This window comes from Boeremia exigua, assembly GCF_020726555.1.
Source record: "Boeremia exigua strain MPI-SDFR-AT-0100 chromosome Unknown C7974scaffold_5, whole genome shotgun sequence".
Lineage (NCBI taxonomy): Eukaryota > Fungi > Ascomycota > Dothideomycetes > Pleosporales > Didymellaceae > Boeremia > Boeremia exigua.
In genome coordinates this window covers 1,656,123-1,680,817 of record NW_025763522.1, presented here as the reverse complement: position 1 = coordinate 1,680,817, position 24,695 = coordinate 1,656,123, and the positions used below count along the sequence as shown (strand labels likewise).

The window sequence follows — 24,695 nt, the reverse complement described above, 5'->3', positions numbered from 1 at the left end:
ACGGCGTGTCCTTTAGTCCGCCGTTTATCCTGCAACGTGATATAGATAGCATTTACAGAAGCGGTAAACTTAAAGCACACAAAGCAGTGACTGTACTATCAATGTGAACGCATACAATTGCATTCTTCTTTGACTGGAGTCGAGTTGTACCCGAAATTAAGAAATAGTATTACAGTTTACCATCGTAGCGTTAAATAGCATCGAGCTTGAAGTACTTCCCCTGCCCTCCCTGCTCGCTAGGTCCGTCGCTGTTCCACCAGCCGAGTCTGAAAAGGAAACCATCCCAGATTTTCTTCTTATTCAGTTCATCGTCGCTGTACCACTGAGCACCTTCAGGTAGAATATCACTCCGGAGCATCTTGGCGTCTGCGGCGATCAAACTGGCACCGGCGGCAATTGATGCGGGGTTCTTGGGCAGCACTTTGCGCGTGTCCATCAAACCAAATGAGAGCGCAATGCACAAAGCAACGGCAATGAGTAGGCCGTCGAGTATGCGTGTCGATACGGCACTCTGTTTGAGCCGATATACGTGCGGATCAATCAATGTTGCATTAACGGTGGTTGGTGGGGCGAGCGCAGAGGTGGTATTCAACGGTATGCGAATCATGTTGGCAGATTGCGCGATGACGGTCCGGTGGACATGTTGGAGCTGAGCCATAATTATTTCGATGCCTTCGTTGTTCATGTAATCGCCCATGGGGAAGCTGTTGAGGTTGTCGCGCGTGCCCAGTCGGTGGACCACGGCTTGGAAAGTAGAGTCAAAGTAGCCCACAACTGCCTTTCGACCGGCGAAGTCAGAGAACCCAAATATAGACGGGATCATAACAGAAGGAAAGGGTTCCAAGGTGGCCGGGGTGAGCGACTGGTTCGAGAACAACTGGACCGTGCTTTCGTTTGGTGTAGCTGCAATAATTTCAAGCGTTGAGGCATCCATGGTAACCTCTATGTCCAGCTGGTTGATGACAGCATAGCAGGTGAAAGCGTTCCAGTTGACCTCAGATGTCCCCATTGCGCCACAAAACAAGTTCTTACTCTCGCTAATACCACATCTGGTGAAGTATCCAAACTGGTTCATACCTGGACTACCCCAGGGCACGTTATTGTTGTCCTCATAGACGCCCAGGGCTTCAAACGCCGGTACCTTCTCGTCGAGTCTGTCGAACGTGCCAAGCGTGTCCGAGAAGTTTGTTGGAACGCTGGGAACGATGGAGCAGTCAAGATCGGAGCGGATGCCGGGCAACACTGCCGTTATATTGCTACCGATAAGTGTGCTCGAGTCAATCGAGGCTGGAACCTCGATCCCAAACTCGGCAAAGGCCAATCCATCGAATGTCCATTTCGGGAAGGTGAAGTTCTGAGTCAGGAGCAAACCAATGTTGTTGGCGGAAGACTTGTAGGGAAGGATGCCAACTGTAGGAATATCCATCGGCGAAAACGATGAATTCAGTTGCCCCCGGGGGGACATCGTAATGGGTATATCCCTGCTTGTAATCCGTGCAGTGTAGAGACCACTTACGGCAATAGTAAGCAACGGAGTTAAAAGCATGGCGAGCGCCATACACACGACAACAATATCTTTCGCAGCAATCGACTGCCATAGACTCTTGATGGCCGTCTCGGAAGCATAGTTTCGGAGGATATCCTTACGCGTATTTGACACTGCTGAGCGGAACCGGAAGTAGGGAAAGATCATTAGCGAAGAAAATGCAATCATGCCAACCAGAGTTTGAACGGTGATCATGACGATCGCGGGAATGTACACCCAAGCAAAGCGCTGATTTTGTTGTGGATCAACTTCGGCCAGCCCATTTTTCTTCTGAGAGACTGAATACAGTACCTCCAGTACAACGACAAGTACAAGCAGGGTCACAATGACCGAGATCTTGAAAACTGGTCGGAGGGACAAGGGGCGCCAGTATGTAGGCTCGGAAGGCGGTTCGGTGTCTGCACCTATACTTTGTTCTTCGAGTGGCTGGGTTGCGTTCAGATCAATTGAGAACCGCCAGTTTTGGTCATCTTCAGAGAGGAGTGTCTGACACTCGAAATTGGCTATGTGGCGCTTGATAGTCTTCAGATCGGCGCAACTTAATGCAGACAGCTGTGAGAGTAGCGCAGGACTTTGCGAAAGAACCAAAGCCAATCCACCTATGGAGCTCGGGTCGCGGCTGGAATACTTTCGTGGTGCAAGGTAAAGCAGACTGAGCGTCAACAACAGTAGGATGACCAGAACGGCCCCCATGAGATAGAGAGAAAGACCTCTTATTCTCAAACGATCCTCGGTGCCGCGACATGTTCCAATGGCGGTATTCACCGATGGTCGCATCAAGCTTTGCTTTGCCATCTGCGCAGTGACCATTGAGAACAGCTCATTCACATGTGACTGGAGTAAATCCGGATCCTTGAAATCGCTGGAAGGATGCGCAATGTTGCGCCATGTAAGCCATAGTGCGCGTAACGGAGACCATGGGAAATAAGACATATAGCTGTAGGTATACGGGCTTCCAACGACAAGGCCCGAGGCTTCCGATGCAACAAGCAACCCGTCCGCAAGATCCCAGGCTGGGAACTGTTGGACACGGTTTGTGGTTGTACTCCTCTGTGGGGTATTCTTGATGTTACCGTTCTGGTCCATAATGGCAGTCGTGTCGGTGATGTTATACTTCGCTTCACAGACAATGGTCGTCGTGTTTCCGGTAACGACTTTCAAAGCTTCCGTTTCGTTCTTTAGAGCTCCGTTTATGTTCTGATCCATCTGACCGATCATGAATACCAGTCGGTGTTTGTCATAGCCCTCGGCATTACTATCGCAGTCAATCCCCCAAACTTCGTCGATGTCGCAAGAGACCGGATTTGGCATTCTCGAGCAGCCGTGTGTAAGATTGTAGGCTTGAACGTTACATGTCGGGGTATTGATTCCAATTGTAACGTTGATCGAACGGCAGTGCGCGTCAGAGCAGAGGCTGGAACCGCTCGTTACTGTTGCAATCTCGCAGTCGAGTCCACCGTAGAATGTGCTTGTAACTCCTTCCACTTCAACATCAGCAAAGCCTGCAGGTCTACTGTTAATCCAAGAACTCCTGCAAATGGTCGGCTATCTCACCAGATAAAAATGTGGGGGGAGCCAAATCCTGGAAGGCTCCGCTACGAGAAGTACCGGGAGGAAACGGTATTGTTCCATTTTCAATCGCAATGGTCGCCATCACAGAACCGCTGCCGATGCTGGAAACATCGAAGGAGGTCACGTAATCGTCGGTAACATTAAGGCGACAATCGTGACGCACGAACGGGGTGCTTTGCAACACTAGAAGACCAGTAGATGCCACAGTGAGCAATGTCAGCAGGAAAGAGTTGAGTATGGTGATAGCCACAGGCCAATGTGACTTGCGCAGCGAAGTCCACAGTGCTTCCGGTCTGCCCGGTGTAATGTAGTCCATGAAGAGGGTCTTTGAAGCTGGCGTTGAACCCTGCTGCAGGACCGCCCAGGGCATCGCGTGCTTTGCGCGGTACTCAACCTGGTTCCACAGCGCAGCAACGATGACAAGAACTACGACTAATTAGTATCCCTGCTCGTACAGAACCGGACGTGACATACCGGCTGTGGGGCCATAAGTCCACAAGTAGTGCTCGCTGCTCTTAGCACTTGCGATCCCATCTTGCTTTGCATCTACGATGGCAAGCACTATGACCGCCAAAAGAAGACATAAGAAGGCAAAGGCGAATCCGAGGAGACTCGGATGCTGCAGGTAGGTCGATGTCCATCCAGGTCGTTGTGCTGCCACTTGTCCGTTCTTCTCGGTCAAACTTGGTGACGAACTAGTAGCGACGTGCATGGTTTTCGACCCAACATTGCCCTTGCTCTGCTCTTCGATGGTTGTTGGTAGAGGAACAGGACTGTACTCGTAGTCCAGAGAGCGTGGGGCGGCCATAGCTGGAGGCTTGAGCCATCAACAGCCGTAGACGGGAAGCTTGACATGTTTATTAAAACCAGCAGCAATGCTAAGCAGCCTCACCTCCTGCAGGCCGCAGCCTCAAAGTCTGCATGGCAGGCGGGGAATAAATGGGTCCTCCCGATTGGCAGGCGTAGCGCTTGCACAACATTAACCGCCTGTTACGGGCCTTACTGCGGTCACTGGTGTAAGGATTCAGGAACGCCTTAAAATGAGACCAGGTCTTCTGCACCTCGACTGCACTCCAAAAACCTCGAGACAAGTGTCAACATTGACATCCTTCGTCGTGTCTATGATATTGCGTGCTCAAAATCAAGACCGGTCAGTACGTTATTGCCTTCGACACGTTGAGATCTCATCAGTGAATGGTTTGGCCCCCACGTTAGCCGCTGTTGCACCGAACAGAGACAGGTGGACGCTCGTTGAGAGGCTTGAAGCAGTATCAGGCAACCCACAGCGGGTGACCGCGCACAGATAATAATCTCAACGGCTGTGCAAGCAGCTGGTGAGTGGGGAAGAAGGGAAGTACCGCCCGAAGAACTGGCGCGCCACTACGGACCGACACCAGCGGCCCCGCCCTCCACCACGCCTGTCGAACAGCAACGCACTTCAACCTCCTCTCCTTGACGCGCAAGAAAAGCTTTGGATCACCGCGGAGTATTGGCCGCAGCAGCAGCATGATTGCACCTCACGTCGAAACAACTGCTTAGACTTGTGCAAACGCTGCGCGATCGACGATCGCATGGGCCACCCTCTGCCCCTCCATGTCCGCTTGATACATGGTGCCGGCGCGGCATGCTCGTAGGAAGAATTGGCCAATCTAGAACAGCGTGACATGCTCCTGGACGTTCTGACTTGCCGATTTACGCTGCGCTAGTATCTACCCAACTTCTTTGTGCACAGTCCGCACTATCCTTGGAAGGCTTGCACTGAAAGCCTTGCGCACGACAGAGGATGACTTCTATGTAGCAGAGCCGGACGAAAATCGATTTACAATGTCAACAACCTTTACTACTACTTCGGGTCACGTCTCGTCGTACGTCGCCAAGAAGTCGGATACACATGTAAAACACGACATGTCTCCAGCCCCGAAACGAACCTGTGACAGAACTACTCAGCTTCAGCCTCGGTTAGCACTACTTACTTCAGCTTCAGCTTATCAAGTAAAAGACGATGTGCCTCACTGCCTGACCCGTTCTCTGGCTCTAAACCACCAAGCCTTCACTCCATGTTGAAAGCCGCATCGACAAATGGTCATAATGTACATTGACACTGCAGCTGCGAACAGTCGATCGCGACAGCCTCGGGCGGTCATCTCGCCACGATATGCGGCTGCACACACACAGTCGCAAACCCCCTTGCTTGAGGAAGAGCAGCTCAACGACGGCGAAGCTCCCCCTACATATCTCGAAGCCACTACGCCAGGGCTGTACTACGGGAGACCAAGCGGCGATGAGGGTGCGACTCTGTTGAACAACGACGAGCAAGAGTACAAGGAAGATGAATATAGTAGACGAAGCTTCAGGCAGTCGCTTAGAACGAAGTGGACAAAGTGGTTGGGGATATTCATGCTGCTAGTCTTTGTTTTCGCGGCTGGTATTGCATTTACAACATCAGCACGCAAAGGCAAACAGGTACGTTGATCAGCGATGACAGATGGATAAAGCTGATGGTCAAAGGCTTCGGTGATTCCTGTAGCCCAGCCTTCTGCTCAAGCTGCCGCAAGCGGGACATTGGCGTCTCCCGTCTCAACACAATCCACACGGCCGGAAGATTCCGAGGGATTGATTGCGCCAGACATAATTGCCATCCCATGGCCGTCACAAAGTGCAACAGCCGCAAAGCCGTCTGCTTCGGCGCAGCTAAAGGAGATTTTCCCTATTCGGTGGCCAAGAAGATGCGGGAAAGAGTACAGCGTCAAGACTGAGGAGTTCGATTTCGGATCGTCGAGCGAGATCAGCATCATGGAAGCTATGCATCAACTCGATGGACCATACAAGCGAATCCAGGGTTGGGTTCACATCACCAAAGCGCCAGCAGATCAGGCTGCCGGTACAGTACAAGCGAGATTGTCTTATGCCGTCTCGCCGTCAGTCAACGTCGACAGTGTCAAGTACGCTTTGACATCGAACAGTTTGACCGTAGGAAATCCATCCATACCTTCAGGTTTCGAAGGTGTACCAGCCGGGTCCGCTTGTTTAGGCATGTCCATCGTATTGTACATGGCACCAGGTGTTACACTCGAGACCCTGAACGTCGAAGCCACGCACCTGGGTATGCAGATTCACGGCAGTGTGGACTTCTCAGTGCGAAATTCAACATACATTTCGCTTACTTCAGGAACCCTCGACGCATCGATGTTGAAGTCACGGCAGACATACCTCAAGACGACATCAGGTTCGATCAGCGGCAAGTATGCGCTCTCGGATCTCTTAGCCATCGACACAAGAAGCGGATCTATGAACGTCGACATCGCACCTCAAGCGGAAGTACCCGAAAGCTCTTCGCCCGCTGTGTTAAGAGCAAACACGCAGTCCGGAAGTATGCGCATCGACTTCGAGCGCAAACACATTCCCGAGCGAGATTATCAGGTGTACCTCAACTCGACAGTCGGCTCTATGGATGGTTCACTCGTACACGGGTCTCGCACTATGATTAACTCTGTCGCCGGCTCAGTGACCGTAAACATCCTTCCGTTCAAATCTGGCGACTTCCCTTCAACCTTGGACACAAGCACGCATTCCGGGCAGATGAATGTCACCCTGCGCACACCGTACAAGGCAAAGGGTGTACCTATGATGGGATTGATGAGCACGCACAAGAGTGTGTCTGGTGGGCTGGGACTGCAGTATCCGAAGGAGTGGCAAGGTCACATTGATGGAACCAGTCTGAGCGGAGAATTGCATCTCCAGGGTAATGAGCTAGAGCTTCTAGATCAGATTGGTACGCCGGGGAAGAATCATGTCGAAGCAAAGAAAGGAGATAGCGGGAGCAAGATGGTATTCGATACTGTGAGCGGAGGCTGTGACATCAAGATTGGGAAGACATAGGTTTATCGAAATTGACACCGTGTTCGCAACCACGACCAGTACATCATTGCAAGCGTAGTCGACCACGCGACATGAGCTGTACGATGTGAATGTAGTCGAGCGAGTCAGGTCCTCTATGAACGTTGTCAATATTGCCTCCGATAAGATGATCGAGGGTTTGGCCTCGGTACTCAAGCACGAATGGGTCGCTGCATGTCAGAGAAGAACGCGTCAAACTGCCGACCGCTCCGCTCAAACGGCATTGACCGTCGGTTCTAATCAAACGTTCGAGCCTCACCACGCCCAGTCGTTCACAGGTAGTTGCCCATGTGACATCCATTTCACGAACGTATACAGCCCATAGCGTGCAACGTATCAGCTTGGCAGAGCTTGATTTGTGCTCTCGTGCAATATGCCTGTCACGATCATTGCCGCGCTTCGACATTAGCCGTCGCCGAAGCTGGTGCGAAAGTTTATCTCGACTTTGCCAATGTCCGCGCGTCCCGGTCCGCCAGCGATGTGCCTGTCAAGTCCAGAGTCCTGGGACATGGGTAGCCGTCTTTAAGATCGTCGTCATGACTAGCATCTCCCTGCGTGCGGTTCAGCATGATGTGGCGTAGGGCTGACTCGGGCTATGTGTGGAGAAATTGCAGTGCGTGTCTGCATCTGGTTCGCGGTGGACATTTGGGACCCAGCGTTTGCGATCATGAGTCCCATGACTAACTCTGTCAGTTCCGGCTCAAGGTCGGTCAGCACTTGAATCATGTGAGAGCGCAAAATAGGCCCGAGCGCTTGAACAACTAATTCAGATACAGGGCGTTCATGTTGTCTCTAGTGTCTAGAGCCACCACATTCTACTGCAGGACCGATCCTTGGCCGGATTTACGAGCACGATGCGCCATCGGCTGCTGTCGGGATATGTGGCAAGAATGGCTTGTCTCAAGCATCGGCTGATCTTGTAGAGCCGAGAAAAGGCAGATTCCAGAGCTCGCTATGGTAGCAGTCGAGCGCTGTCTACATAGCACATCCCTTGCGTCGGCTTGTTGAACCGGTCAACCAGCTTTGAACATTCGCCCGGGCTTGCATCCATCATGGTCTAGATTGTGTGCATGCCGCGTAAACAAACACTTGCCGGACGTTGACACCGAGCAGGAATAGACTTGCAGGTGTTCTTTTAAGATCGCCGATATGCGACTAAAGAACGTTCTCGAGGATCTGCGACCAGCATAAGTCTGTATCTTGGACATGAGCGGGCTTTACCTAGACGGCGATCCTAATGTGACCGACATTGGGAAGCTATGAGCCTCCATCCGTGACGGCAGTATCTATTCGTAACGAGCCAAGCGGCACCGGTAGACGCATCTATAGTAAGCGAGCAACACACCGGTAAGGACCTCACCATACCTAATTCGAAGCCTGCTGCAGGTGTCCTGAACTCAAGGACGTTCTTGTGCAACAGAACACGTGGACCCGAGATGGTAGAAAACAGCCATATGATGGCACGCGCTGCTATGGTGTGGGGTGAGGCAGCCAGACTACCCGATCAGGCGCAGCCTGCATGAACGAAGCAAGGAGAATGTCGTTTTTTGAGTCTCTAGCAACGTCCTTGGACGATTGCACCACATCAGTTGTCCTCGCAATGTAAATTTCTTTCTATTATGGCGCCAATATATCAATGGCTATGCGGCTTGTCCGATTTGGAAGCCTCTCTCAAGGCCACAAGTTTTGCAGTGACTGGGGCACGACTCGACAAAGCACGTTGCTCATTGCGAGAACCGTTAGATCTGCCGCGTCTGTACGATAGCGCACGTTACTGTGTACAGAGATCGATAGCGGGAAGGGTCTATCCGAGCGCTGATATCCTATTCGAGGGTCGCACAGGGCCGGAGCTGAACATTCCGCAGGATGGTGAGCACTGAGTAGCAGCATGATAGATGGCAGCAGAAGCAGTCCTGGCTCTTTGACTCCAGCTGACGAAGAACCTTATCCACAGTCGTCGGATAGTAGTAACGTCAATACACGTCAAGCATCCAGACAAGCGGCGGGGCGCAGCATTCCACGCCTGTCAGATGTCAGCCTGACTCGGTACTACCTACACAGCACAAAGCCTAGTGCATCTCACAGACTATGACGACGCAAGTCGCTTTCGCGGCAAAGACGTCGAGGCATCCTGTGGACGACTTTCCGCGCGGGCCAGTAGAAAGAGCGAAACAGAAACGTCGGTTTTTGCTCCGCTAAATGATGGGGTCGAGCGCGACTGCCGACGAATCAATTTACACAATCTCAAAAATACTGGTGATGGTGCGGGAGTCGTTACGAGGGAGACAGCCCCTGAAGTTTGAGGAGCGTTTCGGGCTTGTCGCGTCGGTAAAGCAGGCGCGTTGCTTGGTCGCGCAGGCTAACGAGCAGCTTACGTAACGTGGATTCTGTTTTCAATTCGGTCTCTTCCACCACTCTCGTTTCGTGCACCCTGTGCTGGCAGCCTTATTCAGTTAGCGTCTTGCCATGTTTGGTCCTCCTTACGGTCGCTGCGGTACTCGGCCGTACACGGTAGAAGCATGGTAGCGGTCACGGTTGATACATCGAAGTCGCGTATAGCACCGAGTGCGCTCTCACCACTTCATCTGTTCCTAAACGATACTCGGTCTCCCAATTGAGCGCTGAAACTCAGCTTCGCCCAACGAGAACGTTGCCGTCCCTCACAATCTTGCTGCCGCTGACCAGCAGCTTCCTTGTTCGCAACCACACTAACTGCTCTTGATGTATTCCAACCATGATAGTGTCAATGGTTCGGCCGCAGGGATCGCCTGTTGCTCTCCAACAATGTCTTTGCCCGTCTAAGCCGACAGGAGGATGATGAAAGGTGCTGGTGCGGCTGTCCCAGACGTCTCTAATCGCCTTCCAGCATCCCAGCAGCCCTGCGCCTGGCCCACCCTCCACTACATGTCCCCACCAGAGACTCCTTTGGGTGAACGCTTCTACTGTCGCTGTTCCAGATCCTCTGCAGCCAAGGCGCCTCCCGACACTGCTTTCAAACCGCGTCCGAGTGGTTCTGTTGCGTCAAGTTCGTAAAGATCATTTTACCTCGTCGCTGCTCTCGGAACCCTCGATCCCGTGTTTTCGACATACCATTCCTATTACTACTAACCCTCAGCCTCTCCCGTTTTATTCGGCTCTGTCATTCTTTGCAAATCCCAGCCTATCTACACTCACATTCATTCTTTTTTGGAGCGGGCTCCTATCCGCGCTGGCTGCATTTGGGAACATTTGATTCTCCGTTCACTCATTTGTCTAGCCTTAAGGTGTTTTTAGTCACATCACCACACCCATTCAGCTGTGGTGGTACAACACTATCGCCTAGGCACATTCTTTTTGACCGCCAGTAGCTTCTTTCGTTACGACTGTGAGTCTCATAAGCCTTTTGCTCCCTTGCTTCACTAGCCGAGTGACCCGTGACGCGGCGCTGCTAGTTCTGCAGGCTGTCGATCGAACATCTGCACGAAGAAGTGGTCGGCCGAATCCGTCATTAACGTTTCCTTTAGATATATACGCCGAGACCAGCGCCTATAGAGGACGAGCATCCGAAGATGGAATTCAATGCGCTTCAACAGTAAGGCTCTCTTATGCTTTTCCAGATCGAGTCTGGTTCGCGCGTTCGTTCTCACCATGAGTATAGATATCGACCGTCATCGAGCAAGTCAAACGGTATGGGCCAGTCATCTCCCAGATCAGCAACACAGATGTTCGCGCACAGCAACTACTCTTTCCAACGGCAACCACCACCCCCAATGTTGCAACACATGTCAAGATCTTCGCCGCCCCAGTCCACGTGGGCTGTACCACAGTCCCACAACTCGTACTATGCTGGGCCTCGAGGACCCATGGCACCATCCAGAGATGAGCATGCACCTTTTTTTCAAAGGCCACACATCAACACTACTGGAGCACCCACTTTCAACAACGTAACACTAAGTAATGGCATGGCAACGTCAGCAGAATACTTTCCAAACGTCATTGATACGAGTATGTCTCACCTTGACATTCGCAGATCATATGCTGACATGAAAAGGTCCCTGGGGTTCAAAGGTATGCGAGGAGCTCGAATCATTCCCTTCCTTGGATGCAGATACCACGGACTTCAGTCATGGCCTGATGGCTCAGGACGAAAACACCCCCATTATTGACCTACGACAATTTCAAGGACATCAGGATACAGATAATCTGACGCAGTTCAATCCCCAAGGCCCTCGTCGTATGTCCGAGTCATCATTTTCGATGTCCAGCACAGGTGGGGGCATCTTTCCTGACATATCATCATACGAAGACATGGGCCCGTCGGAGACAGTTTCATACGCATCTGAATGTGATGCGTGGAATACAGCAGACCCGGCCGGTGGCCATCTGATGTCTCCAATCGCTTCACCAAGAAAGTCTCAATACGACACTGTCGCTCGCACCGGAGGTCGAGCTCGTATGTCTCCAGCGCCACATAACAACGTTCGTTCCTCCCCGTATACGCTCGAAAGCACACGGTTCAAGCGTTGGTCGACTGGACAAGCGCCAACTTCAACACCCACTAGTTCGCGTGCAGTAGCTCATGTTCCCGATCATTTCGCACCCTACGGTCCACGCCCTAATCCCCATCACTCGATGCCAGTATACTCGCCTAGTGCTATGGCCAGCTTTAGTATGCCTGCGCAGAACATGTTGTTCTCGCAGAACCATCAGCTCCAGTCCAACGGCCCACCACTGTATGCGACTCGCGACCAACCGTTCCATCTCGAGATACCTCGACCTCTTCCTTCTCAAGGTCTCTTCCGCCTCCTCCAAAGCAATGTAGATAGACATGGAGGCTGTTCATCGCACTTCGCAGACCTTTCGGACCCCCCCGACCTGTACTCGTCTCTTCACGAAGAGCCGTCTAACCCACCCGAATCAGACATGAACCCGTCAGACCCGGACCTTGTGCCACATGAGCAAGATCTTCGATTTAACGGCGATCTGTATACTCCAAGATGGGTTCGTGGGCACGGTAATAAGCGTGAAGGGTGGTGCGGCCTCTGTAAGCCTGGTCGTTGGCTTGTCCTCAAGAATAGCGCGTTCTGGTATGACAAGTCTTTTACGCACGGTGTCAGCGCAGCAACTGGTGCAGCATTCCAAGGACCACAAGACACCCGCCGCACAGAAGGGAATCTCGATGTGTGGGAAGGTCTTTGTGGAAGCTGTGGCGAGTGGATTGCCTTGGTCAGCAGTAAAAAGAAGGGAACCACATGGTTCAGGCATGCTTACAAGGTTCGTATTGGTTCTGCATTCCTCTCGGCCCATGTTCGTTCTTTGTCCTCAGCTTTAATTCGCTCGTACATGTTGCACAGACTCGCTTACTAACGATACCACCACAGTGTCACACCCATCCGAAAGTCAAAGACGGGCCCAAAAGGCGTCGCGAAACGCAAGCAGGTCGTGCTCGTGCTGTATCTTCGGCGTCGGCATCGTCGTCCTCGCATCCAATCCAGCAAGAGACGACGCCTGTCAACACAGTGTCCCACCGTCATTCAACCCCAACACCGACCGCGAGCAGCTCCGCGCTCCACGCATTTGGCATGTCGGTGTCGACCCCCACAGCGACACCATCACTCAGTACACCGTCGTACGGGAGCAATACGTCTTACCCAACCCCGACATCAGCGACGCCCTCACTATACCCACCGCATACACCAATTACGACAACTTCGCTGCACGCACTGCACACGCCAACAGCGGCGGCCTTCCCCGAGCTTCGTTATGATAACACGTCAACCAAGGATGAAAGTGTCGTGGGACTCTTTCCTACTCCTTTCCAAGGGTTCCCCAATTTCTCTACGCCATACTCCTCAGCACCGTTAATGAACCTTGCACACCAGGTCAGTGAGCCAGAACTTGTAGGCATCAGAGCAACGACCGCAAGTCTCAACTCGATAGCTAGCATGCTTTGAGGCTCCTCTAGTCTGTCGCGCCGTACTTGTGTCGCCCAATTCCAACCCATCGGACGGTTTGACACCTGCGAGCAAGTTCACTCATGGTTCTCATTCAATATTCTCCGTCACGTCTTGGCGAATCTGTAGTATACCCTCATCATCTCGGAGGCTCGGACTGTTGCTAGCGCGTCGAGAATTTTCATTTAGTGTCGTATTACATTTCAGGCATCCTCCATTCCACTACGATGCTATGGCGCATTGTATGTTGTAGCGTTCCAGCGTTCATGCTTTCATCTCTCTTCATGTTCATCACACTCTTCATACCCCGCGTGGACTTACGATTGATGAAATACCTCCATAGGCAGGGCAGGCTGACATCGTGTCAGTGCCTGTCAACGCCTTTCACGTAGATAGAACCCATGATAAATATCTCCACACATATTGTAAACGACTCAAACCAACTGAAACAATACAACACAACACCAATCTTTTCATGACTCTGCTCGGCAATTGTCATCGGTACGATGTGACTTGTGATCCTCAATTTCGAAACTTGAGTTGACCCACGTACCGGCCTCCGCTCCAGCCTCAGCCTCAGCCTCAGTCTCAGCCTTACGGACAAGCAGCGGAGACTAAACATCTGACACCTGACACGGTTCAGAAGCTCTGAAACACTACATGCAGCATGCTCGTGCGTTGACCGGTACATCGGTACGAACGGCAGCTGGGAATGAGGGGTCGGTCTCATTTTCTCCGAGCGGTGGAAGGTGAAGCAAGACGGTGCGCTCGCCTTTTCAAATCCGTGCTACGAGTCTAAAATGTTGCAATGTATGCCAGTTGAGTACGATACCTTATCAGATGGGTTACAGTCGGCATTCGTGACGTCCCAGAAGCAGTGAGTTCAAGTGGTGCTGCAAGATGATACACCGCTTCTCCGGAGTCACGGTCATCAGCACATTGACCGAGTGGTCGGGCTCACATTCTGCGAGCATTTCGGTGCAATCGGTACGATCTGTTCCTACAAGAAGGGGAACATGTTTTGCCCTGTACTTGGGCAAGGTTCCTTGGCTATGTAGAGTGTTTTTGACTACCGATATATATTTGATACAAGTTTTATCAGTGTGTGCGTGTTGGAATAACGGCTACGGCGAAGTTTGATTTCGATCTGCTCGAGGGTGTCAAAACACTTGGCTGTGGGGAATACAATAGTTTAGCTGCTGCTGTCTGACGCGCACAGGCTGCTAGAGATTTCTGGACATGGATAGGATCATGCTTGGAATACTTACGGATAATCCTGGAGTTCTTCTTGTTGGACATTTCGGCATCTCAATCCATGCGAGCCGCTGCAGTCATTTCCTTGAGATAGTTTCCAGGTTACATATACGCGCCGACTCAAATGTTGCCTCAAACTGCTCCCTGGTATCAAAGTCTTTCTTATTGGAGGGTAGAAACACCTTAACGTAGGCCATATGCCTCAATATCCCACACAAGGACGTGTCCAGGTGGCCTTGTCGGTTTGGAGCAAGCCCTAGTATGGTCCGACAAAGTTCAGGCATATCTCTGGCGAGTAAGAGCGACGTCGGTGATGCCCCGCATCAAGTGACTCGAAGAGTGGGTGCTACTAGGATGTACATGCAGGGCTTTTTGACCCATAAGATAGTCAGTGTTCAAAAGTCTAATAGCTTGAAACCATTCGTTTTGCTCAGCTGGGCGATGTGCGCCTTATTTAAGATGTTGTAGATAGCAGAAACGTAGCTGTATTGACCCATTGCGATTATGCCTCTTCCGCAGATCTTATTTTCGACGTGCTTTCCCAGTATCTCATTTGAGACAATCGAAGTAATTCTGTCCTGCCACACTGTTTTGACATCCCATGCGGCAGACTGATCTGATTAGATCACACGTGCATCGAGCACCACATCAAGAAAAAACAACAGTGGAGCTCTCCAGCATTAGTGGAAAAAGGCAAGGGTCCACATCGGGGATCGTTGTGCCTCAAGATCGTGCGCAGCTCCCGGCGCATCGTCAATGCAAAAGGCTCGCTGGCGCGACAACAGCTCCGTGGCCAGACTGCTAAGTCTCAAGTAGTTCCATAATATCAACGCCATAGCAGAAAAACTGGGAGATTCTGGATGCTGTGCTATAATGGTGGAACGGCTTGGCTGTCCTTCCTGCAACTCAAGGCACGCAAGAACTAAGCAGTTCAGGCAGACTCAGGACCAAACCAGAGTCGAATACACAGATAAGTGAAAAAGTAGAGCTAGTACTGACAAGCGTACACAAATACAATTATGGCTGTTGTGTGCCGGGCTGTAGAACGAATCAGTGGAGTCAAGTATCGAAGCGATGCTACTTTAAGCACAAACGAGGTGCGGGCAACAAAATTATTGGCTTTATTCAAGTGTGACCCCTAGACCAGGTACATAATTCAGAAGGGTAGGCCGCAGAAGAACGTAGTTGCCTCATACGCCGAGCGCGGTTACCTGCTCTGTCGTCAATGTGTAGTCACTTCCCTATTTCTTGCTCTTGAATCGTCCGACGCTGCGTACTTGAAGATCTAAGTACTCAGACAGAAGATATTTGCTGAACTTGATGTTAGAACAAGTATTCTTATTACAAGGTTCCACAGTGACGTACATGCAGACTGTTGACGGACGACGAATATTTGAGCCCGATGCAACAAGGAAGAGTCGGATGGATCATGATTTCACATCTGGGCCAAACAAACCTTTCCACTCTCACTGCAGGCAAAGTGGTGCTGATTCAGGGTGACTACCGATAATTCAGTCTACCAATCGACTAAATACAATAGAGCACGTGAAGACAAAAGGGCACAAATGAAAACAAAACCACACTTTTCAAGACCCTTGAATCCTGAACCTTCCATCCGAGACCTCTCCAATTTCAACTGGGTATCCCAAGCAGATCAGCACGGTAGGCCATCGAGAATCTTGCCGAAGCACCGAATCATGACCATTCCCGGGGTGCTGAATATTGTTAGCATGAAATGGTGAGTATCGAGGAAGGATTCTACTCACCGTACGGATCATCCGTAGGATGCGTCAACTCGTTGTCGTACTGGTCTGAAAACTCCACACGCGGACAGAAGCAGGCGTTGGGCTGTGGCCTACCATACCAGGCCGGACGCACATCGCTGTGGTAGTCGTCGGCATAGCACTTGGTGCAAACGGTGAAGCACGTGCCGTAGTAGGGACCCGTGCAGCCGTGGGCCGTGCAGCCGTCCGCGCAGAAGTCCCACATGACGTTGGGGACCCAGGGCGTGAAGATGTGCGCGTTGGAGAACTTGCACGTGGTGTGGCACTCGGTGCCGAGCTCGCCGGAGAACTTGTCGCAGAAGTCGCAGATGCTGGTTGCGTCCTTGGGCAGATCCTCGTAGGAAGCCGGGAGTGAAGGCTGCCTGGAGGTATCGTTGGCCAGGGGCAGAACGGCACGGCCAACAGGGGGGAGCGGCTTCTTGGAGATATCATCGGCCAGCGGGAGGACGGCACGGGCCAGAGAGGTCGTTGAGGTGGTATTGCCCACCATGGTGTTGTTGTTGACCCCTCGGGTCATCAGCTCTCCACAGTGGGTATAACACACAGGCTGCACCAGCGAGGGAAGCTTGGCACAGAAGGTGCATTTGACAATGTCACCGAGTGACATAGGAAGTGGTCGCGGCATGACGGCAGGAACTGCTGCCACAAGAGACCAGAAGAAGGCCAAAACCGGAAAGATGGTGAAGAACTTCATGTTGATTGAGGAAAGGGTTGAAGTTGTGAATGGGTTATCAGTTGGAGTTATACTTCGAGAAGGTAGTACTGGATATGTTGATCTGTGATTGAGAGTTTAGGAAGACAGCACGACTTCACTTATATACTCATTTTTGAGGGATTATATTTCCATGGCTAGCTTTACTATGGCATTCGTAGATCTGAGTTTTCATCTTGATCCTGAGAACGCTCTTCTTATTTCCAATATACTGCTCACCCACAAAAGAAATGCCGCAGTGATACTCAGAGTCGAACACATATGCCATACTCTTGCGGAAGACTATGATTCAGGGTACAGTCACGAGTCTCGTTGGCGAGTGCAGTAGAATTTCGGGGTCGCCATGTGCTCCCTTGACCAAGATTCTGCATGTTCGCAGCTAGTTTGACCCAAAAGTATGTTCATGGATGGACTCTATGGGCTTTCGCTACACATAGCCTTGTCTATGGTGACGATACAGTAGGCCTATGGAGATCATGCTGAGACCCCCAAACTGGTCGCCCTTGGTACACATTGTGGTAGAACAAATATTGAACGGTAGCGTTTTGAATGATTTTCGGCCCGTGGGCACCTGATTCTGTTGTTCGTTTGCGCTGTGCTCTACCAAGGTTCTTCCGTGGCAGCAACAAGAACCACGGAAATATTCGACGATAAGGCGGTATATGTCCAGAGCATCTCCGTGGTCAAAACTGTTCATCAGCTTCACCACATCCCCCGCCGACCCACAATCCCAACATACCAAATCCCACAAGCCAAACCAACCCTCACACCATGAAGCTCACGCTCGTCGTTGCCATGGCCCTCTCGGCCCCAACCGTTATGGGCGCACCGTCCCATGAGCCTCCTGCTGCCCCACCAGGCCCTGGCCACTTAGATCTCAGCACTGCCTTCACACTTTTGCTCGTTGAGCTCCTCAGCGAAAGGGCCGTCAACACCACCCCCATCATAGATCTCAGCACTGCCTTCTCACTTTTGCTCGTTGAGCTCCTCAGCGAAAGGGCCGGCAACACCATCTCCATCACCGACATCGCGGTTCCCTTCCCGCTATAGTCGCGCCAGCGCTTCCCGCCAGTGAGCAAGAAGTGGAGGAAGAAGACGCGCCGTAAGATGATATATTCCGACCCGGGGGCTTCCAATTTGGCGCACCCTGAGACTCCGCACCGTTCGACATCACAAGGAGAATTCGCAAGTTAAAGATGTAGTGCAGATGAGGCGGATGAAGATGGTGTTTCGAGGGGGCTTAGTATATGGGGAGGGAATGAGGTCTTCCTCCACCTAGGTGTTTCCTGTCGACCGGAAATGACGCTCTGATGATGGTTTCTTTGTTGAGAGGCGAATGAAACGAGTCTTGAACATTTCATAATGGCTTCTTTTGTTACCGATGGGCGAATTTCGTAGTCTGAATCAAGTTGTCCGTCATCAATTGCCTATGCCGAACCGTGTGAAACTGGGGTGTAGACTTAGCATCGAGCTCAGCCATGTCATCTTCGAAGTATGGCAGATATAGCGTCCTCGATAGCAGCTAAAAGGTCTCACTGGAGACATGGGTTTGCACAGGGCGAGAGCTGTTCTGATGTATATCACCGGTCGTAAATATGGCGAGTTTCCCAGCAGACAACTTCAGATCAGCGCCAGTGTGCCCGACAGTCAACGGGATGTCTCGATCGTCCGGTCAAGGGTGAATATTGCTTCCTGACTAGATCCAGAGGACCTCGGATCGCACACGCCGCTGTTTGGCCGACAACTGTCCGTCGTTCTCTGCCTATCATCAGCATTTCAGAATGTCTGAGGCAAACAGCCAATTATGGATGCTATGCGATGACTGATGCCAAGATATTGATCTCCGTGTAAGGCTTCACGCCATTCGATTGTCTATGAGCACATGTCGACTATTTGTACACATCTCCATCTCCGTATCTGTCCTTCAATCCATATCCCGCTCACAACTTGCTGATGAACAGACGGGCGGCGAACAGGCGGAGGCGCTGGGGCAGGATGTACTTGGAGAAGATGTAGATCAGGGTGGGGAGGAGGACGAAAGCCACGGTGGTCTCGTTGACGAAGAAGAAGGGGATCAGCTGGGGCATGGCCGACTTGAGGATGGTCTGCGCGCATTAGCATTCGTTTTGGTGTGTACGCGGAGTATTGTTGTACCATCTGCTTGGGGCTGACCTCGGGGGTCTTCTGCTGCTGGCTGGCAAGCGCAGGGCGGGCCATGACAGCAGGGCGGACGGCGGTGGGCGCGCGGAAAGCGGCCCTGGCGAAGGGGCGGAGGAAGCGGGTGGTGTTCATCGTGGGCGGTCTGTGGGTCTGCGTCAGCGGTGCGCGGGCGCGGGGAGGCCAATTGCTGCGGACGAGCTTGTTGGCGCGGAATTGACGCACTGGAGAAGTGTATGCGGCCCGGGGAGATGCGCGGTGATGGGGTTGCGGGTGGAGGTCGACGGTGGTGGAGAGCCAAAAGCTCTTGCTGAGCTGCCGTCGAGGCGGAAAGACCCGCACGGCACGTGACCTTGGCGTTGAAGCATCCAACTCCAACCTCCCCCACACTTCGTTGTCGCTCAAAGATCGAGAAACGCATGCTCGGGCCCTGGCTTTACAGTCCATTGGCCACATGCGTCATCGTGCTACTGCTTTACTGCCCGCTTTGCTGCTCGGACGCGACTTCCTGATCCCAACGCCTGCGCCCGAATTGGTGAGCAAGCAGCAGCAGCACGTATTGATGCATCCGGTGTTGCCTTTGCAGACGTGTAAAACATGCAACGGTCTCTTCCTGCGATTTGCAGATGTTTCCTCTCCGACTAACCCCTCACTCATGCCCTCCATATAGCACAAGCTTCCATTCAGCCGCCGGACGACAGGGACGCCCTATATAAACTCATGTAACTACCACCAGTCGCCAGTAACAGCCAGGTTTACGAATGACCAGTACACAATGGCGATCGAGAAGGTTATGATCATTGGTGTAAGGCGCAGACTGTGCCTGGCTGGATGCGGAAGTAGCTGACGTGCGCAGAACTGGGAGCTATGTGTGAGCATCATGAACGCTCTCTTGCCCTCTGATGGCAGGCAAGTGCACCCGGATCTACAACTATCAGTCCTCACGAACCCCTCTCAATGGCTGCGTTTGCCGCCCCATTTGACCACCGAAATCGTCAAACATCACAAGTCCAACTTTTCAGCTGCGTCCCTTGTGTCTGCCTTTGCTGGGCAAGACTTGGTCATCAGCACCACTTCCGGGGGAGATTCAGAGCAGCAAATCAGCATCATAGACGCAGCTATTGCAGCAGGCGTGCATCACTTTATGCCTCACGAGTTTGGCCACGATACGCTCAACAAGGGGATATCAGATCGAGTCCTCAAGTCTGCCGGGCGCGTGAAAGTCATTGAGCATCTGCGAGCGGCTTCTAAGGGATCTTCACGCTTTGACTGGGTCGGTGTTGCAACGGGATATACATTGGACACAGGGCTCATTAGCGGCAATCTGGGCATCGACATGGAATGGCACAGTGCGACGATCCACGGAATTGGCACAGAAGTGTTTGCTGCCTCGAGTCTACTGCGAGTTGGACAAGTTGTTGCGAGTGTGATTGCCCATTGGGAAGAAGTCAAGAACCAGTACATCTACGCAGCGGGTATGCTGACTTCTGCCAATGAGATTCTGCGAAGCGCCGAGAAGACAACCCGACGAGAGTTTACCGTCGGCAATTACGACGTTGAAGACTGCATCAAGGAAGGTCAGGCGCGCATTGAACGAGGCTATCCAGACTCCGGCATGTTCCTACTAGAGCGCAGCATTCTATATGATGAGCAGCTGGGCGCTGCCGAGCCGTTCGAATCGAGCAGTAGCAACGAGCTTCTGCAGCTTGCATCTGAGTCAGTTGAGACGACAGTCGCGAAAGCCTACCATGACCTGAAGCATCACGGCAGGCCTGGCTGTGGATGCTCACCGTGAACACCTATGGGATGCAGCTTGGGAGTCCACTGCAATCAAGAGCCCCACTCGCAATCTTTCCCTGTCAGGCAGGTCAGCACAACTTATACCCGTTTGTTTCAGCATAGCACACGGAGCACGGCACATTGAGCACAGCACAAACACTGATTGTGAACTTCTGGAATCGATGCTTGAGGACTAGGTATCGACCCCCTAGTCCTAGGCGGATCTCCCCGGCACCAGCAAACCATCTTTTCGGTACTCTTTGCACACTCTCTCGTCCGACTGACCAACCCCTGCTGACCGATCACCCTCCTAAACCCATCATCTTCACCGACACTTCGTCCGTGCTCACAATTCATTTCTCTTGTTTCCGACCGACATCCGAGTCAGCCTTAACCAGACCAGAATAGGTGCGCTAGCGACTTTTTCGTCCGCCAGCCCGTGCGCTTCCCGTCCACGCTGTGCACTCTTATTGGCCAGAGCGATCGCTCTTCACCAGGGGGAAGGGTGTGGGAGCATCATGCGAACCCACAGTCATACTCGACCAGCTAGTCGTATAACGTACATCGTACTCTAATCAACTGGCGGCCCATTGCGAGTACCGAGGAGCGCTGAGATGAGGTATATACTGAATACCCTCCGCTCGACCTCGCCCGGCCACGACGACAGCGAGAGACTCGTACGAACCATCATCCTACATAATACCTAATCATATACCATACACCGTCTATCAACATCTTCAATCCACACCACTACCATGCCTCAACCAAACCGTCGTCTTCGCATTAACACCAGGGCCCAGCCCATCGACCCCCTCGAACAGCGATTCTCCTCACCCAGCCTGGTCCCAGGCATGGGTATAATGAGCTTGCTCTCGATGCTCCTCAACATCGAAGAAAAGAGCTACGACCAGCAATTCTCACCGCGCCGCGCCAGCTTCCCACGCTCAAATTATCCACGCATCATTATCACGCCCGCACCGGACTCTCGCATCACAACCTGAGCGCCGCTCGCGTTGCCGAAGTTCCGAATCTACGGGCTTCGGCGCCATGAAACAGCCGCACCGCGCAGCCCAGCTCCGCACGACACGATCGGATTTGACGCTCCAATCCCGCCTCACCCGGATGAAATCACCACGCAGCGAAGCAGCAGAGTCACACTACCCCCAAACGCCCCCGGCATCGAATAACCTGCGGCGCCACACTCTTAGTCACCCAAAAAGACTCCGCTGCCTCAACCCCGGATCATACCGCAGCACTGTAGCATCCGAGGAACCCGGTTGAGCGACCGAAGCCAGACATTTGACTGCCTGGTCGTGAGCGGTCGTCGAGTTTGACAGCGCGCTTAGGTGCGGGGAGAGACTGAGGGGGTACCCGGTTATTGGGGAGGGGATTAGTACGAAAGTGAGATATTAGTATGTAGTAATAGTACATAATAGAAGCACGTGTAGGGGTTTGCCTGCTATACATCTATTGCTGTTGCCTACTGTGCATGAGTCAATGTGCAAGATGCGGACAAACAGAGGATAGGTGTTGTAGTATCCGTCTCAGAGATCCACCATGTTGCGGTCAGTATATTGCACAGGACTCAGCATCTTCCGAGTACGTCCTTGTAAAGAGGGCAGAAGGGCCGGAAGTATAGCACCTGAGTGTCGCCGACGAGTTCTTGGGCAGACTTGAAAGACATAGCGTCGCAAAGCGGTGCGTCTACGATTCGCTCGGTTTACCTAGTCAAAAGGGACATCAATGGGCGATAATGATTAACACCTGATGTCATGCTCCCCCGACCCATTCGTGCATTGAGCAAAGGAAGGTCGTTGGCGACGCTCAGATACAGTGCAAAAAATATATCGGTAAGGCTTAGATGGTGCACGGGGGGTATCAATGTCTATATATATCACTACATTGGCGAGTCCATCTAATACGCCGTAAACGTTCTATACGTCGTAACCCAAACCTCACAGTCCAAACTCAAACGTCATCTTCTCATCGCCTTCCCTACCGCCATGCGAAGCTTCCTCGAGCCACGCAACTAGCCTGGGTGTAAGCTCACTCTTTTTGAGCGCCGCGATCAGCGCGGCGAGCCACGGGCGCTCCTCGACCAGCGGGCCCGTGCCGTCGGCCCTCTCGCACTCGCGCTCCTCGCCATCCCAGGCGTGCACGAGCGCCTGGCGCCGCGCGTTCTCGGCCGTCAAGTTGCGCAGGAACAGCACGTAGCCGGCCGCGGCTGCGGCGACGCTGAGTAGCGTCCAGAAGAACGGCACTATGTAGCCCGTTTCCGCGTATTGCGGGCGGAACAACATGGCGCTGATGACGCCGGCCATGTTGCCCCACCCGTTGATGCCGAGCATCAGCGCGCGCTTGCCAGGGCTCGGTGTGTTGCCTGAGATCCATGCTACGGTCAGGGGACTTGCGATGTAGGCACCGCTGATGAGCACGTTCAGGCTTAGGTACCGCGGTACGGCCCAGCTTGTTGGTAAGACTACGACGAGGCTCAGGCCTGTGACCATGATACCTAGCCCGATAAGAATGGGCCGCAGGCGTATGCGGTGCCGGTCGCTATACGAAGCAAACAGATATAGAGTGATAGCCCCGCATACATGGGGAGGCGCGGTGAGCAAGTTAAGTAGCGAGGGCGAGGCTTTATTACCTGTCAACGGCGCGAGGACGAGCGGGAGGAAGACGGAGAAGGCGTAGACAGGAATCGCAGAGAGGATGTTGCATGTGAGAAGGTGCCAGACCAACGGTGAGGATATGGCAGAAAGAATGTCGTGGGGCGTAAGTCCACGGTCGTCAAGAGTCGCTCGTCGTTCACTAGGAGGAGCAGTCGTACGGTTCAGTAGGCCGCGTGACTCTTCATCGATGGTCGAAATGGGCGAAAACGAATTTGAGTCGCGATGTTTGTTGGAGGTAGTAGAGCCCTCTTGTGCGGCGCGGTCTTTAACAACACGCGATGAAGCGTACCGGCGCTCGTCGGGTGTGAGAAACCACGCTGTCTCAACGCTGTGCGGGAGCCAGAAATATCCGACCAGTGCAACGACCACCGTAAGACTGCCCTCGATCAAGAAAAGCACCTGCCATGGGTGCCACCGCGACTCGGTGTCCGAATCGTCGCCGTGTCGATCGGGAAAGTGTTTGAAGACGAAGTAGCTGATAACGCCGCCCAGGGCGCCGCCGACGGCTGCTTGGCCGTAAAACATGGAAAGACGGCGGCCGAACTCGAAGCGTGTATAAAAGAGCGAGAGGTACGACACGGTGACAGGATAGAAGCCGGCTGGCACCGTTAGCATCCTGTTCATGGCCTGCGCTGGCCATAGCCTGACAACATACCTTCCAAGCAGCCGATAGTAATCCTCAGCAGATACAGCTGCCACCTCTTCTTGACCCAGACGTGCAGCATAGTGCTCAGCCCCCATAAGAGCATGCACGTCGGCACCCAGGCGACCATGCCATATCTGCGTCCCAGCGCGGCGCCGGCAGGTTGCAGGGCGACGAAGAAGGCGAAGAAGAGCGCTACAGCAGTGTTGAGGTCGCCCTTTGCAAGCCCTATATCTGTGGTGAAATGTGCGGATTCTGCATTGCCAATCTGCGCCTGGTGTTAGCACGTTCGAGGGAGCATGGACGCATGGAGCCTACGTTGGACTTGTCGAGGGAGTTGAAGAGGAAGAGCAGGGCAAGAAAAGGCAGTAGGAGCGTGTCGAGCTTCAACAGCGTCCGCTTATGCAGACGCGAGGTCGTGGTAGGGTGCTCATCGTCGTCGTTGTCTGGCATCGTGTGTCGCGTTGCGGAGATGCGGGAAAGCTCGTGTTGCTGGACCATGGTGCAGCAATGTTCCTAATCGGGCCAGCTTCGGCAGGGGCATCACAGGGCCAACAATGTCGCATGACCTTCCGTTCGTACATCGAGTGCAAGAAACGTGGCGCGTCAGATGTCGGTGAGCTGAATGTGCCCTGCGTGCGTGATTCAGACTGTCAGACTGGTTGTTGCTTGTTTAGGTCCCTGCGCCGTTGAGCATGACGTGATTGGCGTCGCTTCGTTGGATAGGGTCATTACAGACAACACCA

General features: G+C 52.8%; 8 protein-coding genes across 8 annotated transcripts; 4 read left to right on the top strand and 4 right to left on the bottom strand.

Moving 5' to 3' along the window:
- Window positions 1-31: 31 nt before the first annotated feature.
- On the bottom strand, window positions 32-3,998 carry C7974DRAFT_471609 (uncharacterized protein). The gene is made up of 3 exons (XM_046146509.1): window positions 3,593-3,998; window positions 3,101-3,544; window positions 32-3,048 (listed from the first exon to the last, which is right to left on the bottom strand). Exons 1-3 carry the CDS (start codon window positions 3,924-3,926, stop codon window positions 191-193), a joined length of 3,636 nt encoding a protein of 1,211 aa, XP_045998250.1. The 5' UTR covers window positions 3,927-3,998; the 3' UTR covers window positions 32-190.
- Window positions 3,999-4,811: 813 nt separating this feature from the next.
- On the top strand, window positions 4,812-7,019 carry C7974DRAFT_172497 (uncharacterized protein). Its single transcript, XM_046136180.1, has 2 exons — window positions 4,812-5,581; window positions 5,627-7,019. The coding sequence occupies exons 1-2, from the start codon at window positions 5,198-5,200 to the stop codon at window positions 6,995-6,997; spliced, it is 1,755 nt and encodes a 584-aa protein (XP_045998249.1). The 5' UTR covers window positions 4,812-5,197; the 3' UTR covers window positions 6,998-7,019.
- Window positions 7,020-10,537: 3,518 nt separating this feature from the next.
- On the top strand, window positions 10,538-13,411 carry C7974DRAFT_357865 (uncharacterized protein). Its single transcript, XM_046139626.1, has 4 exons — window positions 10,538-10,586; window positions 10,653-10,999; window positions 11,046-12,268; window positions 12,376-13,411. Exons 1-4 carry the CDS (start codon window positions 10,564-10,566, stop codon window positions 12,946-12,948), a joined length of 2,166 nt encoding a protein of 721 aa, XP_045998248.1. The 5' UTR covers window positions 10,538-10,563; the 3' UTR covers window positions 12,949-13,411.
- Window positions 13,412-15,637: 2,226 nt separating this feature from the next.
- On the bottom strand, window positions 15,638-16,680 carry C7974DRAFT_375556 (uncharacterized protein; the record flags this gene model as incomplete). Its single annotated transcript, XM_046140218.1, has 2 exons — window positions 15,638-15,702; window positions 15,969-16,680. The coding sequence occupies 2 exons, from the start codon at window positions 16,678-16,680 to the stop codon at window positions 15,638-15,640; spliced, it is 777 nt and encodes a 258-aa protein (XP_045998247.1).
- Window positions 16,681-17,469: 789 nt separating this feature from the next.
- On the top strand, window positions 17,470-17,892 carry C7974DRAFT_412463 (uncharacterized protein; the record flags this gene model as incomplete). The annotated part of the gene is made up of 2 exons (XM_046143647.1): window positions 17,470-17,730; window positions 17,758-17,892. The coding sequence occupies 2 exons, from the start codon at window positions 17,470-17,472 to the stop codon at window positions 17,890-17,892; spliced, it is 396 nt and encodes a 131-aa protein (XP_045998246.1).
- Window positions 17,893-18,638: 746 nt separating this feature from the next.
- On the bottom strand, window positions 18,639-18,990 carry C7974DRAFT_412462 (fungal ATP synthase protein 8-domain-containing protein; the record flags this gene model as incomplete). Its single annotated transcript, XM_046143646.1, has 2 exons — window positions 18,639-18,803; window positions 18,853-18,990. 2 exons carry the CDS (start codon window positions 18,988-18,990, stop codon window positions 18,639-18,641), a joined length of 303 nt encoding a protein of 100 aa, XP_045998245.1.
- Window positions 18,991-19,471: 481 nt separating this feature from the next.
- Window positions 19,472-20,699, top strand: C7974DRAFT_172435 (isoflavone reductase family protein). The gene is made up of 2 exons (XM_046136179.1): window positions 19,472-19,660; window positions 19,712-20,699. Exons 1-2 carry the CDS (start codon window positions 19,631-19,633, stop codon window positions 20,648-20,650), a joined length of 969 nt encoding a protein of 322 aa, XP_045998244.1. The 5' UTR covers window positions 19,472-19,630; the 3' UTR covers window positions 20,651-20,699.
- A 1,789-nt stretch (window positions 20,700-22,488) lies between these two features.
- C7974DRAFT_392833 (major facilitator superfamily domain-containing protein) lies at window positions 22,489-24,649 on the bottom strand. The gene is made up of 3 exons (XM_046141719.1): window positions 24,268-24,649; window positions 23,962-24,217; window positions 22,489-23,905 (listed from the first exon to the last, which is right to left on the bottom strand). Exons 1-3 carry the CDS (start codon window positions 24,448-24,450, stop codon window positions 22,590-22,592), a joined length of 1,755 nt encoding a protein of 584 aa, XP_045998243.1. The 5' UTR covers window positions 24,451-24,649; the 3' UTR covers window positions 22,489-22,589.
- Window positions 24,650-24,695: the final 46 nt, after the last annotated feature.

Coding starts and splice junctions, on each gene's coding strand:
- C7974DRAFT_471609 (XM_046146509.1), bottom strand. CDS start 3,926: ATGGCCGCCCCACGCTCTCTGGACTACGAGTACAGTCCTGTTCCTCTA. Junction 3,545..3,592: donor GACTTATGGCCCCACAGCCG/GTATGTCACGTC, acceptor AATTAGTCGTAG/TTCTTGTCATCGTTGCTGCG. Junction 3,049..3,100: donor TCCCCCCACATTTTTATCTG/GTGAGATAGCCG, acceptor GTAGACCTGCAG/GCTTTGCTGATGTTGAAGTG.
- C7974DRAFT_172497 (XM_046136180.1), top strand. CDS start 5,198: ATGGTCATAATGTACATTGACACTGCAGCTGCGAACAGTCGATCGCGA. Junction 5,582..5,626: donor CAGCACGCAAAGGCAAACAG/GTACGTTGATCA, acceptor TGATGGTCAAAG/GCTTCGGTGATTCCTGTAGC.
- C7974DRAFT_357865 (XM_046139626.1), top strand. CDS start 10,564: ATGGAATTCAATGCGCTTCAACA. Junction 11,000..11,045: donor TCCAAACGTCATTGATACGA/GTATGTCTCACC, acceptor TGACATGAAAAG/GTCCCTGGGGTTCAAAGGTA. Junction 12,269..12,375: donor GGTTCAGGCATGCTTACAAG/GTTCGTATTGGT, acceptor ATACCACCACAG/TGTCACACCCATCCGAAAGT.
- C7974DRAFT_172435 (XM_046136179.1), top strand. CDS start 19,631: ATGGCGATCGAGAAGGTTATGATCATTGGT. Junction 19,661..19,711: donor AGAAGGTTATGATCATTGGT/GTAAGGCGCAGA, acceptor TGACGTGCGCAG/AACTGGGAGCTATGTGTGAG.
- C7974DRAFT_392833 (XM_046141719.1), bottom strand. CDS start 24,450: ATGGTCCAGCAACACGAGCTTTCCCGCATCTCCGCAACGCGACACACG. Junction 24,218..24,267: donor ACTCCCTCGACAAGTCCAAC/GTAGGCTCCATG, acceptor CACCAGGCGCAG/ATTGGCAATGCAGAATCCGC. Junction 23,906..23,961: donor TACTATCGGCTGCTTGGAAG/GTATGTTGTCAG, acceptor TAACGGTGCCAG/CCGGCTTCTATCCTGTCACC.